Source organism: Equus asinus, chromosome 6 (genome assembly GCF_041296235.1).
Source record: "Equus asinus isolate D_3611 breed Donkey chromosome 6, EquAss-T2T_v2, whole genome shotgun sequence".
NCBI lineage: Eukaryota > Metazoa > Chordata > Mammalia > Perissodactyla > Equidae > Equus > Equus asinus.
The window spans coordinates 42,418,716-42,437,791 of record NC_091795.1 but is presented as its reverse complement, the minus strand read 5'-3'; the positions used below and the strand labels follow the sequence as shown (position 1 = coordinate 42,437,791).

Sequence of the window (19,076 nt, the reverse complement as noted above, 5' to 3'; positions counted from 1 at the left end):
ACCCAGGTCCCATCCATCTCAGGTTTCCTCTCTCCTCTGGCTGGGTTGGAGTCTGGTACTGACCTGGCTTGGCATGTCCCCTGAACTCTCTGGGTCACCATTTCCTCATCTGCAGAGTGATGGGGGTGGTTCAGGGCCATCCTGGTTGCCTGGGAGGCGAATGACCTCAGGGCCAGATCAGGCCCCTTTCCTTCCCCTCCATCCCCCATGCTCCTAGTGACCCAACCTCCCCACTCAGGGAGAAGGCGTGGCCTACCGAGGCCGGCTTCTGGTCTCCCTGGAGACCAAACTGGTGGAGCAAGGCGAGCAGAAGGTGGAGGATCTCGCTGCAGATGACATCCTTCGGGTGGAGGTGAGGGGCACAGCTCTGGGAGACGCGGGGAGGGTGGTGGCCAAGGGGGTCTGGCTTTGACATGTCATGGTGGAGGAGGGCTCCACTCTGCGCACACTCATGTGCCCGCACCACTCTGGGCCTCAGCCCCTCAGCCGTGATGTGGGAGTAACCTGACACCTAAGGGACGTTCAGAGGTTCAAAAAAGATAAATGAAAGTATTTAAAAAGTCTAGAGCTTGATGCAAGATGAGAGGCTATTTTATAACAATAGTGTAAGAATAGCTGATGCTTATTATCCACTCAGAATGTACCAGACACTGTGCTTGTGACACGGTTGATGTCGCTGAGTCCTCTAAGCACCAGTGAGGTGGCTGCTATTAGGATCTCCACTTGACGGATGAGGACACTGAGGCTCAAATGCATCAGAGCAGCAAGTGGTGGTGCTGGGCCTCGTGCCCAGGAGGCAGCTGTGTGGAGTCTGCATGGTGATTTAAGCTCTCAGACTCTGTAGTCAGACGATGCTGGTTTGAGTCCTGGCTTGACCGCTTACCAGCTGTATGAGGTTCCCTATCCCCCCTATATGGGGTGATAATTATACTTACCTCAACATTGTTGTGCATACCCATATGCAGTAAGCACTCAATAAGTGTCAGCTGTTACAATTTACATTATCCAAAAACCCAGTTGTATAATCCCTCTTCTCTCTGCCTTCCACGAATGGGATCCCAAAGGCATCTTGGTTCAAACAGGGACATGTGACTGAGTGCCTCCCACGTCCTCAGCTCTGTGCCTGACACCCGGAGGGGACAATGGGATTCATTCATTCCAAGCACATGGCAGCCTGTGTGGTCTGCAGAGCTGGCTGATGTGGTAGAGGCCCTGGGCAGCGTGAGGTGGGAGCTCTGGGCAGGGGCATGGTGGTGTGGAGGTCAGTCGGCAGATGCAGGAGACCAGGCTCCCATGGGTGGCAGTGCCATTGCTGCTGGTTGGATTAAGGGGCAGCATGACTTTGGAGGAGCAGATCTTATTAGAGGAGCATGGCCAGATGCACAGGACTGGAATGAATCTACTCAGTTAGTAACCAAATCTGGGTGTCGTTGCTTAGCTGGACCATTCACCACCCATCCATCCAGGCAGGATTTATTGGGTTCCAGGGCTGGCCAGACATGTGACCCCTCCCCACCCCGGCATCTTCCTTCCTCCATCCTCTCTGCTCCCAGAAGTACCTCCGGAGGCGCAAGTACTCCCTCTTTGCTGCCTTCTACTCGGCCTGCATGCTGCAGGATGTCGACGATGCCATCCAGTTCGAGGTCAGCATCGGAAACTACGGGAACAAGTTTGACACGACCTGCCTGCCGCTGGCCTCCACCACCCAGTACAGCCGGGCGGTCTTTGACGGTGAGGCCACGTGCCTGGCTGGGACCCAGAGCACAGAGCAGAGGCTGGGCCCTAAATCCTGCCTCCTGTGGAAAGCTACTGGAGGCCCATTCGAAGGCCCTGGCCCTGGCCAGGCTGTTCAGGGGAACCCCTGCTCTCCCCCTGTGCCGCCTCCCTGTGCTCACCTCCAGGTGGGTCCCTGCTGCCAAGACCCAGCGGTTGGGCTCCTGACACCGGCTGTGGTCGGCATTGACCCTGACCTCTGGCGATCATTTATTCCATGGTGGCTGTTGGGTTTGGTATAGAGATTTTGGAGAGTATAGGTTTCCTTCTAACAACCCCTCTGTTTTGATGTGCTAAGGAGCCCTAATGAGAGCAGAAGCTATCTGTTCAGGCACCTTGTTTGGACCCTGGGGAATACTGGTCATGTCCTGTGTGTCCAGGGGAGTTCTTATCGGGCAGGGGGAACAGGTGCCTGAGTGCGTCCTACCCTCGCTCCCCTTCCCACCCACCCCTCCACTCCCGGCTCAGTCCTAGGCCCTTCGTGTCCTTCCAGGGTGCCACTACTACTACTTACCCTGGGGCAACGTGAAGCCTGTGGTGGTGCTGTCATCCTACTGGGAAGACATCAGCCACAGAGTCGACACTCAGAACCAGCTGCTCAGGATCGCCGACCGGCTGGTGAGTGAAAGCTGCTCCACACCTGTGCACACCTTGTGCAGGCACCCCCTGTGGGTGTCTTCAGACCAGCCCCCCATGGGTGCACATACTTACACATAGCTAGGCCCGCAGACTTTCATGGCCCCTGGGGTCCGTTGTGTCCTGACGGTGCCAGGTTTGCAATCCTGCCCTGCATCCTGGGAAGAGAGGAGAGGGAGTGAGAACAAGCCTGGGGGAGCCCCCAGGCTGATGGAGGAGCCGGCACAGAGAAAGAGCGGAGAGAAACTGAGCTAGGGGCAGCAGGCAGAGGCTTGCATCCATTCATTCATTTGTCAAATGCCTTTGACTCTTACCACACACAAAGGCTTGTGCTGGAAACTTCTAGCTAGAAGATAGACATGAACCGGGACCTGCTCTGCCTCCAGGGAGTCAGTTTAGTAAAGAAGAGCACAGGTTCATCCCCACCTCTCGTCCAGAGGTTCCAAACTGAAGTTCAGGTGGCACCCCAGGAATACCAAGGGAAGATGGGGGCTTGGAGGAGGGAGAGGGCCAAGGAGCCTCAGGGGGGCAGCGCAGAGGCCTCAAGGGGGGCGGGGGGCGGGAGCCCTGGTAGGACGCATTGCAGTGGTCCAGGGGAGAGTGACGAGGCGCTACTGGGAAGGAGATGACCTTGGAGAGAAACTTGCACGATTTGGGCTGGAAGGACTTGGTGGTCTCTTGGCTCAGGGGAAGAGGCAGGGCTGTGAGGAGCGACTCCAGTGGCTGGGGATTGGGAGGTTGGGGAGAAGAGCAGATTGTACCATACCGTGAGTTCTGCTTTGGACGTGACCAGGGGGGTTACCTGCGGATGCGGGGAGCTGCAGGCCTGGCACTTGGCCAGAGAGTGGAAGAAAATCAAAGTGGGCAGAGGTGTAGGCCAAGGGCAGGAAGCTGATAATCTTGGCTGTGGCCCCAGGCCGCTTCTGTGTGTGCATGGGGTGGAGGCTCACCCGCGAAGCACGTGGCCTGTGGGAACATAGAGGAGGCAGGTGCTGCCACGCTGCTGGAGCAAGCCAGGAGCGGCAGGGTAGAGGGAAGGGGGTTGGAGGGGCCTGGGTGTGTCTGTGGAGGTGAGCGCAGTGCAGAGGCCAGGGGGAAGGGGAAAGGGAGGATTGGGATCTTGGGGTGGCTAGAGGGGATGCAGGCCCAGGTGGGGGCTGCAGTAGCCCACGCTCTCCCTAAGACTAGCAATCTTCATGGAGGAAAGCTTGGAGCTGATGCTGTGCAAGTCCAGACTTCATCTTCTGGGCCAACCATTCTCCCTGAGTTGGGGGGCTGTGTCTACTTTCCAGGGCCTGTTCCCAGATTAGTGGTCCCAGGGTGGACACGCCCAGAAAGCTGGTGGTGAGGAGGGGCGTGGGGGACTGGGGGACTATCCCTGGTCTGACGGGTGTCCATTGAGGTGTCTCCACCTCTCAGCTCAGGCTGAGGCCCATGGAGATGGCTGGAGAAGCGCTCCATGGAGGACACCAGATGCAACCCCAGGAGTGACCCGGCTATGGGAGTTTGGAGAGGGAACTCCCTGTTATTGGAGGTTGTCCGGGTGCTCCCGAAGGAGGGACGACGGGATCCGAGCCTGGTTGGGTGGCAGGATTTGTACAGGGCAGAGCATTCCAGGTGGGGAAATAGAGGCGGCTCAGAGGTCACTTACCTGTGAGACGTCAGCCCTGGCTGGAAGGGGGCCCGCAAGGAGCAGGATGCCACTGGTTCTGTCGGAGCCTGAACTCCTCCTGACCAGGCCTGAGGCTGGAGTCCCAGGCTTGGGACTCTGGATCTGTTTGGTGTGGGGAGCCCGGGAAGGTGCTCGAGCCAGGACAGACCCTGGTTTGTCAGGTCTGGGCTCTGCCTTCTCTGCTCTAACTGGCTTCTCCTTTCTGGTTCAGGGACCGAGCTGTGGAGATGGGGCCTGCGGGCTGGGGGTCTGATGTGTACCTTCCACCCCGCGGTGACGGTCCTGGCCTTTGCCTGCCTGTCCCACAGGAAGCCGGCCTGGAGCAGGTCCACCTGGCCCTGAAGGCGCGGTGCTCCACCGAGGATGTGGACTCCCTGGTGGCTCAGCTGATGGATGAGCTCATTGCAGACTGCAGGTAGGGGGTGCCCGGTACCCACGTGCCCTCCCCTCCGGGCTCAACTGCGCCCTGTCCCTGGGAGTGTTCGTGTGTGGCGCTGAGCGACGGCACGTCTTCCCAGCCACGCCTGGCCAGCAGTCCAGCCCGTGCTGAGTCCAAAGGTGGTGGAGCCAGCGCGGGGAGTTGAAAAGGTGACATTTAGAGCAGGTCATAAATCTCCATGCAGTGGCGGCAGCTGTGGGCCTGGGGCAGCCGGGCTCACCTGAATGGGGAGCATTGTGTCTCTGATCCCCGACCTCCTATTTCCCTGATGGAATCTCCAGGAGGAGCCGGCTGGTGGGTGACAGCGCCCCTCCTTCCCCCAAGGCCACGTCAGGGACCACGGTTTCTGTTTAGCTTTCTATTGACACGGCCGATTGTCAGCTTCAGGAAAAGGGGGCCCTGGGGGTGGTGGAGAACAGGAGGTCTGCAGAAGGGGGAGGGTCTCAGCATCTGCCCCACCGCTGGGTGATTCAGGGCTCCCCCCCGCCTGCTCTGAACCTTGGCTTCCTCGTCTTCAACCTGACATTAAGAATAACTGCTTTATGGGGCTGGCCCCGTGGCCGAGTGGTTAAGTTCGTGCGCTCCGCTGCAGGCGGCCCAGTGTTTCGTCGGTTCGAATCCTGGGCGCGGACATGGCACTGCTCATCAGACCACGCTGAGGCAGCGTCCCACATGCCACAACTAGAGGAACCCACAACGAAGAATACACAACTATGTACTGGGGGGCTTTGGGGAGAAAAAGGAAAAAAAAAAAAATCTTTAAAAAAAAAAAAGATGCTTTAATAAAAAAAAATATTTAATAAATAAAAAAAAAAAAGAATAACTGCTTTATAATATCACATAAACAAGGTGCCTGGCCCTGAGGAAGTCTTTCATAAATAGTAGCTATAATTATTCTTAAGAAGAAGAAATGTCAGGAGACGTAGGTTCCTGTCCTTTAACCAGCTTTGCGGCCTTGGACAGCTTCACTTCTACTGGGCATCAGTTTTCTCAGCTGTTAAATGGACTTAATAATAAATCATTGCCTTCTGCTTCCTACAGGGCTAAGTATGAATATATACAAACATATTCTGTGCCCCCCGCTAAAGCTTATCACCCCCCACCGCCCCCCACCACTGAATGTACGAGAAGTGCCTTCATGCTGAGAAATTGGAGACATGGCAGCCTGACGCAGTGCCCCGTGTAGTCCTCTGTGCCCCAGTTGGGAAGTGCGTCTCTGTCTGACCAAGTCTTTCCCCAAACAATGCCCCCCTGACACCCGCAGTGGTGGAATCCCAGGCAGGTCCTTCACTCATCCCCCAGCCTTCCTGAAGCCTGGCATGCTCCGCCAGGTGTCCTGAGCATATTGACGGGGTGCAGCTTCAGCTTCCCCGGGGTGACCAATGCAAAGTGGCCAGATGAAGTGTGTTGGGGAGTCAGAGGCACATGCTGTGGGAGGGGAAGCTGAAGCTGGAATGGGACAGGCCTCCGGGGTCTGCTGGGTGAGCTCAGCCCTGGGAGCCGTTGGGGGCGCAGTGGTCCCTGTGGTTCAGACGCTCACTCTGGCTGCAGTGCGAGAGATGGGCTGGCGCTGGTGAGGGGAGACTGGATGAAGGCATCACCTAAGGCAGGACATTGGGAGGGGTGGGGGCTGGGGGAAGCAGAGGGCAGCGTGGACTATTCAGGAGGCATCAAGATGACAACAGCCTCAAAATGAGCACTTTCTGTGTCAGGTGCTGTTCTAAGAATTTTGCACATATTAGCTAATCATAAAATCCTACGAGGTGCGAAGTAGAATGATCCGCATTTTACAGATGAGGAAACTGAGGCACAGAGAGGTTAATTAACTTGCCCAGATACACACCCCTGGTAAGTGGCCGAGCCCCTAGCTGTATTGCTCTCTAATGGACAAGACTTGATGGTGGGTTGGATATGGGGGCCCAAGGAAGGTCCAGAATGATCTCCTGGCTCTGGTCAGCACAGCTGGGTGGATGGCAGGGCCCTTCTGGGAAGGGGTCAGCAGGAGAAGGGCAGGTTTGGAAGAAGATGGGGAGTTCAGGACTGGCCATGTTGCGAGGGAGGTGCCTGTGGGACATCCGTGGTCTGGAGGTCAGAGGACACAGTGGGTCTGGGGGGCATCAGGGGTACAGTCACCCTGGGGAGGGCCTCCGAGTGACTCGCTGTGCTCCGTCAGCCTGGCTGGCAGCTCTGGCACTGAGGGCGGGCCAGGGCTCTGGTGCTCCCCGCAGCCCCGCTCATGACTCATGCCTTGTGTGGACCTTGGCAGGTCCGAGGTGCCTGAACAATCTGAGGTGGGTGGGACCCAAGTCCTGGGCTGCCCTCACTGCCCCTCTCAGGGCTCTGTTCTTGGAGGATTTGGCTAAAAATGCTTCTGCCAAGGCCTGGCCCCTGAGTCACTCTCCTCTGGATGGAAGGTGGCCTGGCGCCTCTGGGGGGCACTTGTCCCAAGTGGGGAGCTTGGGAGGAGGTTCCCATCCTCTTGGGAATGCACTAATAGCTCTCCAGGGGAGGAATGCCAGGCTTCAGCACCCATTCCTTCACATCCCACCTGAGACCACCAACAGCTCTGGGGCTGCAGCAAGAGGGCTTCCTCCCCTCCCCCTCTCTGCTGAGCATCATCACAGCTGACAAGAAGGGCAGCCAGGTGTAGGGGCTTGGAGCTGGCTCGCCACGGCTGACCGCTGGCTGCTCACCTATTCCTCAGCTAGCCCCTGTCCGCGTCTCCACAATGTCCTTCATTCCGTCGGACCGTTTTTCCTGGCTCATCTCCCTGGGAGCCCCTCTCCTCGCTGGGCAGTGGTGCCCACTCTGTTCTTCCAGCCAAGCCCTCTCCTCTCATCTCTAGACCCCAGCCCGACTACACACCACACAGTTCCAGCTGGATGTCCTGCCAGCATGGCCAGTTCATTCTCTGTGACCTTCCTAAACCTGTGCCATGCTGTCTCCACTGGAGCCCTGCAGCAGCTTCCATTTAGAAAAGAGGCACAGCGGTTAAGTATGCACGTTCCCCTTTGGTGGCCCAGGGTTCGCCAGTTTGGATCCCAGGTGTGGACATGGCAGTGCTTGTCAAGCCATGCTGTGGCAGGTGTCCCACATATAAAGTAGAGGAAGATGGGCACAGATGTTAGCTCAGGGCCAGTCTTCCTCAGCAAAAAGAGGAGGACTGGCAGCAAACGTTAGCTCAGGGCTGATCTTCCTCAAAAAAAAAAAAAAAAGTCTCAGCTCTCACCCTGGTGGACTGGCCCCTCTGTTCCCACTCCCTGCCTGATGGACCCCAGCAGTCCCAGCCTCCGGCCCTGCGGAGCCTCTGTGTTGCCTTGTCCGGCCCTCTCTGCCCTACACACGCTCCCTTCTGCCTCTGAGCCTTCATCTTGTGTACATACTGCTCCTTCGGCCAGAACACCCTTTCTGCTTTTCTTAGCCTGACTAGTTCCTGCTGGCCTTGCAAGGTGCAGCTCAAGGTCACTTCCTCCGGGAAGTACTCCTGACTCTGGGGCTGCTCAGTGGGGATCTAGCCTGTTCACCTCTTTTCTGGGGGCTCCCCAAGTGCAAGCTGGGTCTCTGGACCCAACCTCCAGCCAGGACCAGCAAAGCTGTTGCTCACCAGGAGTGAAATGAATGACCCCTTGGCCAGTTCATCTTTCAGGCTGGACACTGCCCCTCCTGGGCCACTATCCCTGATAAAGGCACCCACTCACAGTGGGGGTCAGCAGCGACTTTGTGAGCAGCCCAGCCTCGCTCTCAGCCTGTGCTGAGCCCGGCTCTGGGCCTGCTGGTCATTTCCAAGTCAGCCAGGGCCACCATCTCTGTTTGGGGTTGTGGGTACAGGGTCATCCAGCCTCTTCTTCGGGGTCTCTCTTTCTTTTGAACCCCCTGCGTGGGTTTTCCTGGGGTGAGAAAGGGCTCAGATGTCTTGTTAGTGGCAGTCACAGGTCCCAGCTGTGTCTTGGGGAGTCTTGGCTGGGCTGCTGCCCTTCAGGAAAATCTCCCTTTGGTGGTCTGTATGGCAGTCCCTCCCAGCTCCCGACCCCGGCTGGGAGCATAAATCACCTGGTTGGCTCGGCTCTCCGTATCCCCCTGCAGACCTGCCTGCCCCCACCCTCAGGCCCACTCAGGCAGGCCCCAGGCCAGGACTCCGGCCCAGGCCCCCCTTTACCCACCGAGCATACCCCTCCGCCACGTTCGAGTGAGCTGGGGATGGAGGCCACCCCTCTCCTGGACCGGGCAGCCCCATCCGCGGCACCCTCAGGGCAGTAAATATTATATTACTAGAGGGTGTGCAGTACGTGACCTGAGACAGGCCCCGGGGCTTAAGTTTCCCGAGATGGAGTTTGCGTACCGCTCCCCCCACCCTAAAAATTCAATTAAAAAAAATAACAGGAAAAATGTAGTGCGCCGAGGGCCTGCCGGAGCGGTGTATCTGGCGGCGGCGGGCCGCTGCGCTCCGGCGGTAATTGGTTCTGCATAGCTCGGGGAAATTGGCAGAAAAATAAATCAGCCGGGAGCCGGGAGTCGAGACGCTGCGGGGAGGGGAGTATGAGGTGGGGGGGCTGCCAGTGGTGGGAGCAGAACTGGCGGCGGTTTGACTGATGTCCTGTTTGGGAGTCAAGGGCTCAGCGGAGGTGGGGCAGCCCCTGTACCTTCAAGCAGGCATACACCAGAGGGGTCCCACTTGGCAAGGGGGGGGCACAGATGCCCCCACCCCAGCCCATCCCCTCCTGCACGACCCTGGGTGTGTACTGACTGACCCCAGAGGCTTGGGGTTCTGAGGAGGAGCCATAGGAAGGAATTTTAGGGAGCCCAGTGGAGTCGGGGGGCGGGGGGGGGGGGTCAGAGTTCTTCGCTTCCAAACAGGATTAAGTTTATACTCAACCCCCAACTTGGGGCCTAGAGCAGTGTTTCTGGGGCTGCATGTACCCCCCACCTCCTCTCCCAAGGCTTCCCGAATGCAGGGTTCTGGGAGGGGCATGGTGGGGCCGCCCTGGGTGGACACATCTGTATTGCTGGCTCGCGGCCTCCCCACAGCGTCTGCAGTGGCTTGTCAGGGGTCCATAAATTTCCTTCTTGAAGAAAGTGTGCGTACAACAGAATAGATTCGTTTCAGCCAAGGGCAGCTTAGTGCTCCGGCCTCTGCTCCAGGAGGATGCAGGGAGCAGCTCTGAGAGCTGGCAGCCAATAGGACAGAGGGGGCACACATGCAAAAGAACTCCCACCCCTCAGGTTGAGGATGAGTTTCACACAGGTGGCCCCAGAGTCAAGGGCTGGGGGACTTCAGAGCCGGAGGCATGCGGGCCAGTGTGATGGGGGGAGGTTCCCTGGAGGAGACGAGGGTGGAGCAGATCACATGGAGATGACTATGCGTGTGGGTCAGGCTGGAGAAGGCACCCAGGGCACAAGGAGCACCCAGCAGGCAGGCCGAGGCTGTGGGGCATGTTATGGAGACCTGTGCACACGTGTGTGTACGTGCCTGTGTGCGCCTGGGCCTAGACGAGCACTGGGCTCCTGCGTATCAGGCACGTCCCATCTGTGTTCCTCACAGCCAGCCCCTGTGCAACGTCCAAGAGACGCCCTCTGCCACCCACCTGGACCAGTACCTGTACCGGCTGCGCACCCGTCACCTGAGCCAGATCAGTGAGGCGGCCCTGGCCTTGAAGCTCGGCCACAGTGAGCTCCCCGCCGCCCTTGAGCAGGCTGAGGACTGGCTCCTGCGTCTCCGTGCCCTGGCGGAGGAGGTAGCTAACCCTGGGAGGTGTCTTCCTTCCTGCTTGGAACATTAGCACTGGGAGGGACATCGGGACTGTCTGGACCATGATCCAACCCTGGCTCCATTGCTGGGTGACCTTGGGTAGGTGACTGCCTCTCTCTGAGCATCCATGTCCCCATTCACAGGAGGAGGAAAGAGGGTGCGACTGGATTCTGGGTGTTGTGGGGCCCAGCTCAGAGCCTGGCATGTAGTAGGTGTCCTATAATGCCCCCAAACGTGCTCAATAATTGCCACCAATGTACGTCAGAGACAGAGCTGGGACCAGAACCCAGGGTGCCTGGCTGTAGGTCCAGTGCTGGGACCTGCTTCCCCGGGGACCCAACTCCTTCTCCCTGTCATCCTGTGCCTGTGTGCACCTGGCCTTGCACCTGCCCTCTGGGGCCCTGCGTGTCCTGGCCCGCTGGATGCCTCTGAGCCCCAGACCCAGGAGGCTGCATGTGCAGTAACTCTGAGCTTTGTTGTATCTAATCCGAGAGAAGTGGCTCCAGCCGTCTTCAAGGGCACCCCTTCCCCACCTGCATACCGCCGCCCTGAGGTCAGGTGCACCCACCCAGTTTCCCAAACAAGCAGGCAGCCCACGGATTTGTCCAGAATGAGCATGAAGGTCTGCTTATATGTCACGGGCGGACCAGCTGCTGCCCACTCGGACCAGAGCCCTGTGGTTCCCCCAGGGAGGGGCTGGGGGATGGTGAGGAAAAGGGCCTGAGGGGGGCCTCAGAGGAGCCAGTTGTTGAAGGGGACAGGGAGGTCCAGGAGGTGGGAGGCTGCTCAGGAGGGGAAGGCAGCCCGAAATTTTGGTCCTAGAGAGTCAGCCTTGGATGCATCCCCGAGGAGGGCCTCGGGCATGTGGCCAGCTACCTGGGGGAACACTGTGTTGCTCAGCCACAGGCCGACCCCTCACAGTGGCTGTGGACCATCTGCTGTGGCTGGTCACAGGCTGTCTTCCATTGTCTTGGCCCAGACCAACTGGGGAACTCTCAGCACAGGTTGCGATGGGGCAGAGAAGGGTTAAGTCAGAGGGGTGCTGTTGACTGTAAGGGAACCGGAGAGAGTCCTTCTCAACTTTGAGAGGGCAACACAGTCCCCTGAAGGGCTTGTTGAAACAGGTATGGTGACGGAAAAAAACTAGACTGTCGGTGGTGAACACGACGCAGTCTGTATAGAAACTGATAGCTAGTATCGTTCGCTTGAAGTTTACACAGTATTATAAGCCAATATCACCTCAATTAAAAAAAAATAAATAGGTTGCAGGCCCCACCTGATCCCACACATCTGGGGTGGAGCCTGAGAATTTGCATTTCTAGCAAGTTCTTAGCTAGTGCCGTGGCTGCTGTTGCTCTGGGGACCACGCTTTGAGAACCCCTGGTGCAGTGGTCAGCAACACGTAAGTGGAGCCAGAAAAACCCGGTTGGTTCCTAACCTCTTTGAGCCTGAACTTCCTTGCCAGTCGGAAGGGGCTGCCTGTCCCTGCCTCCTGGGCTGCTGCAAGGATGCAGCGAGAGGGTGCCTGGGAAAGGCTGAGTGGGTGCTCCGGGGCATCAGCACTCAGCCCCAGCCCTGGTTAGAGACCCGGCCCCCCCAACCGCGCACACGTTGCTCACCAGCCTTGGAAACAGACAGATGTAACCGTCTCTCGTGAGTGTGGTGCTGGGAGCAGTTCTCGCCCACAGCTGGAGGTTTGAGGGGCTCAGGGGCCCTGCAGTTTTGTTCTGGGCTTGTCATCATTTTCAGAGCCTGGTGTCTCCAGGCCCAGAAAAGGGTCAGACCACAAGGGTCCCTGCTATTAGAGGGAGGTGGGAGCGAGCGTCCTCTGGGAAGGGGTGCACCTTCTGTGGATTCGCGTTTGCTCTCAGGGGTGAGGAACGGAGGGTGGCATCTTAAGGGTCATGTCGTCTTCTGGGTCAAATCAAATCCTTCCATGTCTACCCCCTGGGGGCATCTACCTACCCAGTGGAGGGGATCGAAGAACTTAAGCTCTGGGCTCCAGGCAGGAGTGTCTCTTCCTGGAAAACTCAGCTTGGTGAATCTTTGGCAGGCTCCTCGTGTGAGCAGGGGCAGCCTCACACTGTAACCTTGGGGCTCAAAGCTGGTGAAGACAGGGGTGCCCAGCCAGCCCTGGCAGGTCAAAGGGGTGGCCGGGAGTGGGCAGTGTGAGGGATGGAAGCTGAGAGGAGAAGCCCATTCCAGAGCCGGGGTAGGTCAGCTCACAGTGGGCTGTGGGGTGCAGGCCCAGGCACGTCACCGTCTCCACCGTGACTGCCACCCTCTCTCCAGCCCCAGAACAGCCTGCCTGACGTGGTCATCTGGATGCTGCAGGGAGACAAGCGGGTGGCGTACCAGCGGGTGCCCGCCCACGAGGTCCTCTTCTCCCGGCGGGGCGCCAACTACTGTGGCAAGAATTGTGGGAAGCTGCAGACGATCTTTCTGAAGGTGGGTTCTTTTTCCTCAAATCACGATTGTATTTTCTCAGCCCAAGGCCTGTCCCCGTCCCCTTCCGTCTCTCCTCCTGTTCTCTATCCGACTCAGAGTCCTTGGGCTCTGCTCTGAAGGGGTGGAGGGCACTGGGCAAAGTGACCCCCGTTCCCCTTTATCCCTAGACCCCATGCACCTGGTCTAGAAAGTTAGCAGGTAAGAGCTGGAATCATGAGGCCCTGGGTATGTGGCCCTGGGCCGTCTGGGAGGGGCTGACCCCTGAGGCAGTGCTGCCATCCCAGCCAGTCCCTGGTAGGGGGCCCCAGCTCCCACCCCCAGCCTCTAAGAGCCCTGGCACAGACCTGCCTCCACACCCTGCTCCAGCTGGAGTCACACCTGGGTTCAAGTTCTTCCCTGTGGCTCTGCCCTGTTGAGAGCTGTGGGAGCACGTGCCCCAGGCTCCCCGGCCCACCTCTCCTTCCCTTTCTCCTCCTCCAACACCCGTCCTCGCTCCCTCTCCATCTTCTCTCAGGGGATTCAGCAGCCTTGGGGTGGGGAGACAGGAAAGTGAGCAGGTGCCGGGGGAGCCCCCGTCCTCCTCTGTGGGTTAATGCGGGGACATAGAGCCGAGGCTGCTTTGGTCGGGGCACTGTGGCATGGTGGTGAGGACACCATTGCGGGAAATCTCTTGCTGTGCTGTGGCTGCCCTGGCTCAGGGCAGGGTCCCTGTGTGGTGGGCTGTCATGGAGGCTGCCCTGCTAGAGGAGGAGTGGCCCTGGGAGGCAGACCCACCCCTCATACTTACCTTGGCTCTGCTGGTGTTATAAACTGCTTGGCCTTCAACCTTTCCCTATCCCATGTCTCTCCTCCCATGCACACCAGGACCAACTCCTGCCTTGCCTCTGCCAGGAAGTCACTGTTAACTAACCTCTGAGTGGCTCTTGGTCCACCCATTCATGTACTGGCTGGTCATTCTTGTTGCCCCCTGGGGTGGGTAGAGAGGGCAGGTTTCAATGGCACAGTGTGCGTGGACAGTTGCAGGGCTGGCTGGAATCCTGTGTGGCCTTGGGCAGGTTGTCTAACCTCTCTGAACTGCTGGCTGTCTTCTCACCTGTAAAATGAGGATCAGGCTGCCCACTTCACAGGTTTCGAGGGTTGAATTAGGTAACACAGGTCATGGGTCTTGCTGGAACAAGGTGATGGATGGATATTAGTTTCTCTCCCCTCTTCTCCCCTTTTCCTTTTAGGGAGCTCCCTTGCTCCCTGGGAAGAGGGGGCTCCACCAACACCATGAAGGGAGGCCAACCCAAGGCCAGGGATGAGAAGATGTTCGTACATGGGGTCATTGGTACTTCAGAGGAGAGGCCAGCTTTGCCTAGAAAGAGGGGGCGGAGGGGTGTCGGGCAGTGGGCTGCCTCCTCCCACCTGCTCACATGCCACCTGGGGCATGTTCCGCGTGGGATCCTAAACTCCTAGCATCCTGCTTTTCTCCCCCCTAAGCCAGCTCCTTGCCTAGTAGGACAGAAGGGAAAGGAAGTCAGGAGCTGCGGCCTCTGAGCGGGGTTAACCAGGGAGGGCTGTGGGCAGGCGTGGGGGTGGGGCCGCAGAAGCGGGCCTGGGGGATGCTCGGGGACCAACGGGATGAGCTCCAGGCTCCGACCTCTCGGCCCTGCAGCCTCGGGGAAATGCAAACTGAAAAATTTCCCTGATTCCAAGCAAAAAAAAAAAAAAAAAGATATAGAATTGTTTCTCGAAGTCTTCCCCACTGAGTTTATGAGCCCCGCCAGTAGCTCCTGAGCAAGCTCTACAAAAATGTTGGCAGCAAGCAGAGACCAAGAAAACATTGGTGTTTCTTAACTTAAACCAAAGTTGGAAAAAATGAGCAGCAGCAGAGAGGGAGAGGAGCCCCAAACTAGACATTTCTTTATTTGCTGTTGCTATTTTGGGTCCGGCAGGCTGGCCCCGTCTCGGGGAGGGCAGGGGAGAGACTGGGGGTGGATGGGGGGGTCAGGCATTCCTGCCATCTCCCTGGGGCTGGTGGTTTGGAGGGGAAAAGGCCGCTAACCACCCCAGGGGAGAGGACAGCTAAAGTGAACAGTCATGCAGAGGTTTCCGAGGGGTGACACATGGGGTCAGGGGCTCCTTCAGGCTTCTCCGAGGATGAACCAAGAGTGGAGAGGCTGGGTGGATGGTGAGACCATCCCTGCCTTGGCATATCCTGTGCCCTGGTCCTCTTACCGGCCTGGGCTTTCCCTCCAGGGACCCAGGCCTCCTCTGGTATTTGGAGACCCCTTCCCTGGGCCTCCCTTTCCTCTTCTGAACCCATCAAAACTCCTTTCTCCTCTCATTCACTTCCCTGTCCCAGAGGAGGTACTCCTTCAGCCTCACACACACGAAGTCTAGGTACTTAATGTGTTACTTCCTCTAACGGACAATGTGTTATTCTAAGAGTGAGGAACTTCTGCTCCTCAGGCCGTATCTGACCCTTGATTTCAATCAAATGGTGAAGTAGTTGTGGAGAATAAATTTTTTATGTTGGGTTGTGGTTATTCCATTTTGGCAGAGCTTCTGAAAGTTTCAGGATAAAAAGCAGTTGAAGACCAGTGAATAGTGGTTAACATACTGATAAGCACTTGAAAGGGTAGGAATATCAGATGATACACTAACATCCAGCCAAAAAAAACGCAAGAACAACAACACTGAAAATGAAGGGGAAGACTTAAACTTCTTCCCCTTCCAGACCTGGATCATTGTATCACCTTTAGAGACAAGTTCCAGAACTGCATTGTCCAATATGGTAGCCAGAAGTGGCTATTTATATTTAAATTAGTTAAAGTTAAATAAAACTAAAAATATAGTTCCTAAGTCACACTAGCCACATGGGGCTTGTGGCTACCCTATTGGGCTGTTCAGATATAAACCATTTCCATTGTAGCAGAAAGTTCTACTGAACAGTGCTATTTTAGAAGAGAATAGAAATGAGGATGTGGTGGGAGAGGGGAGAATGGGGGATCCCGGGCTAGACATGGCCCATCTCTGAAGAGGGTGCCTCGGTGGGGATGGTGCAGTCTTCTCCTTTGATGGGAAGGCATCTTGGCAGGTGGGGAGAAGTTGTCTTGATCGTACACTCCTTGTCTATGAAATTCTAAGTTCTCCAACAGGGCACATACCTAGTGGGGTGTCAGGCTGGTATGCCCAGGCTGGAGACCCCCACCCCCAGCTGGGACCTCCTGACCCTGCCGGGGATTGTGGGTTTCTGTTCTTCTCTGGTACCCAGTATCCAATGGAAGGGGTGCCGGGAGCCCGGATGCCGGTGCAGATACGGGTGAAGCTCTGGTTCGGGCTCTCTGTGGATGAGAAGGAGTTCAATCAGTTTGCTGAGGGCAAGCTCTCTGTCTTCGCTGAAACCGTGAGTGCCTGCTGCCCCGCCCCCTGCCCTGCCTGGAACTGCCACGGCTCCCACTCACTTCTCTTTATTGCTTGCTGTCCAGTACGAGAACCAGACCAAGCTGGCCCTAGTCGGGAACTGGGGCACAACGGGCCTCACCTACCCCAAGTTTTCTGACGTCACAGGCAAGATCAAGCTACCCAAGGACAGCTTCCGCCCCTCGACCGGCTGGGCCTGGGCTGGAGAGTGGTTCGTGTGTCCGGAGAAGACGTGAGTCATGGGCAGGGAAGGCTTGGGGACCCCTCTTTGCCCCGGCCCTGTCTCTGAAAGGCCTCGGCCCTATTAATGCCTCTGCCTAGTCCACCTCCCTGGTCAAGGGGATTCCCACCCGAACTCTCCCAGGCCTAGGGGCTCACTAGGCAGCTGTCCCTTCTGGAGGGGCTCTGACAATCGGAAAGTCCTTTATTATTAAGCTGGAGTTGGCCTCCCTTCAACTTCACGTCCATTGGTTGCGGCCGTCTCCTCCGAGACGCCACAGAAAGCGTCTCCTCCTCCGCGTGTTGGCCTCTTCCTGTCTGAGGGCCTGTCTCTCTCTCAGGGCCCCTCAGAACATCGTCCTTCTCCGTCTGCACTGCCATCTCTACCTCTTTCTCCTCTCTCTCTTTCCTTGTTTGGTTGACATTCAACAATTGGGATTTTTTTTTTTACTTAAAAAAATTGAAGTATAACATTTTATAGTCAAGTATGCAAATCTTAAGCATACAGCTTAACATTTCTACATTTCTACATTAACATTTCACATTTCTACAACTATCTGTTGAGCTTCAGCTCCCCGCCAGGCTTCTGCTGTTCAGATCTCTTTCTCTTTTTGCTGTCTTTCTCCTTCTTGATCTTGGGTGGCGGCGTCTTCTGTCCGTGAGTGTCTCCAGGTCTCCCTGGGTGTTCCCTTGACTTTCTGCCCCCTCCTCGCCCTCTCCCCTCCATCTCTCGTTGTTGGTTGGCGCGAGGCTGCCTCGGGAAGGTTGGCCAAGGCCAGGGGGGAGCTGTGTCGGGAGCAGTGGATGGGGGGCTCCTCGGCGGAGGCTCTGACAGGCCCCTGCCTGCAGCCTGCTCCACGACACCGATGCGGGCCACCTGAGCTTTGTGGAGGAGGTGTTTGAGAACCAGACCCGGCTGCCCGGAGGCCAGTGGATCTACATGAGTGACAACTACACGGATGTGGTAAGGGGGGCGCTCCAGGGGCAGGTGGGCTTTGCTTTCCTGAAGTCTTGGACATTTGGGCCCAGGAGGGGCATGTGGCTCAAAGAAGGGTGTGACATTTTCTCCCCTGCTCCCATGTCCCCAGCCTCCGTGCTGTGGTTAACAGAGGGACGGTGTGAGGTCCATTGTGGGTAGGACACTGACCCCGATTTGCACCAGAGGCTTCGAGGATGTACATTGTCAAGTGGCACCTTTTCAGCTTCCCTGATCACATCTGTTTCTTCTCACGCATGCCTGGCCTGTGTTGCCCTAGAACGGGGAGAAGGTACTTCCCAAGGATGACATCGAGTGCCCACTGGGCTGGAAGTGGGAAGATGAAGAATGGTCCACAGACCTCAATCGGGCCGTTGACGAGCAAGGTGGGCAGCACATGGACCCCGGTGAACCCACCCCAGCGAGCTGATGCGGCATGCTGGTGGGGACAGCTGAGTGCAGGGCCCTTGCCCTGGGGCACTGGCCTTCACTGGGCTCCTTCCTCTGGGGGACTTCCTGGGTGAGCCCTCACTCCAAGCTACAAATTAGGAGTCCGTGGCCGCTCATGAGTCTGTGAGTGTGCCCCGAAGGGAGACATGGCTTCTGGAGAGATGGGAATGGCTGGGCAATGAGTGATGGGTGCTCCTCCCCCAGGCTGGGAGTACAGCATCACCATCCCTCCGGAACGGAAGCCAAGGCACTGGGTCCCCGCCGAGAAGATGTACTACACACACCGTCGGCGGCGCTGGGTCCGCCTGCGCAGGAGGGACCTCAGCCAGATGGAGGCGCTGAAGAGGGTGAGCCCAGAGGGCGGTGGGTGGGGGTGAGGCCCGGATGGGGGGGAGGCCAGCTGAGCACAGGTGCACACCTGTGTGCACAGACACACACAAGTGTGCATGGGACGTGTACAAGGCACACCAGCTCACTTGAGATCCCTACAGATCACACCCAGAGTACACACAGATCACACACAGAGCCTCACAGACCACACCCAGCACACAGACAGATGCTCACAGATCACACCTAGTGTACACACAGACCACACCCAGCACACGCACAGATAACACCCAGCATATACAGATACTCACAGATCACACCCAACATATTCACAGGTGCTCACACCCACATACACGCAGATCACACCCAGCACACACCCAGATCACACCTGACACACGTACCTATCACACCCAGCACACGCACAGATGTTCACAGTCAGAAAACACTCAGATGCCCACAACTATGCAAGCACACTTGGAGTTCACACGCAGAGCCAGGAGGTGCAAAGACATACTTAGAGTGTGTCTGCTGCCGGGTGTCCTGGAATTTGAGACAGGGATTGGGCGACATGCTGTTCGTGAGGCAGTGCTCTCAGGAGTGCTGGGAGCAAGGATGTGGTCTCAGGTGAAGTCAGCTTTGGCCTGAGCCGTGGCTAAGGGAGGGGTGCACCCTGGAGCACCACAGAATCATTCTCACCTGGAGGCAAGGGGACTGGGGTTTGCACCCTCTTGGCCATCAGTTGTTGGCTGTGGGGGGTGGGTGGGGGCACGGACCTTCCCCAGGGAGCCTGCTCCCTTCAGCAGGAGCAATTTCCTGGAGAAGGGGCCGCTGGAGCTGGTAACTGCTGACTCTCCTGGCAGCTGGGGACAGGTGCTCTGCATGAGTGCACTGGCTAATAAAGGGGCCTGGGGGGCTCTGTCAGCATTTACATGTGCACAGGGTGGGCACACATGCCCACTGCCCTGTCCAGATACCCACAGGG

The 19,076-nt window shown here is 57.5% G+C and overlaps 1 protein-coding gene across 23 annotated transcripts in view; it reads left to right on the top strand.

Annotated features, from left to right (window-relative positions):
- DYSF (dysferlin) overlaps positions 1–19,076 on the top strand; it is a 218,231-nt gene that overhangs the window by 88,327 nt on the left and 110,828 nt on the right. For all 23 annotated transcript variants that reach the window (XM_014836669.3, XM_014836663.3, XM_070511971.1 and 20 more), the window contains 11 exons: positions 239–352; positions 1,554–1,731; positions 2,267–2,391; positions 4,390–4,496; positions 10,060–10,252; positions 12,559–12,714; positions 15,974–16,105; positions 16,188–16,354; positions 17,191–17,305; positions 17,598–17,703; positions 17,972–18,114. In XM_014836669.3, coding sequence (XP_014692155.1) covers positions 239–352; positions 1,554–1,731; positions 2,267–2,391; positions 4,390–4,496; positions 10,060–10,252; positions 12,559–12,714; positions 15,974–16,105; positions 16,188–16,354; positions 17,191–17,305; positions 17,598–17,703; positions 17,972–18,114 — 1,536 coding nt within the window. The remainder of the gene's footprint in view (positions 1–238; positions 353–1,553; positions 1,732–2,266; positions 2,392–4,389; positions 4,497–10,059; positions 10,253–12,558; positions 12,715–15,973; positions 16,106–16,187; positions 16,355–17,190; positions 17,306–17,597; positions 17,704–17,971; positions 18,115–19,076) is intronic.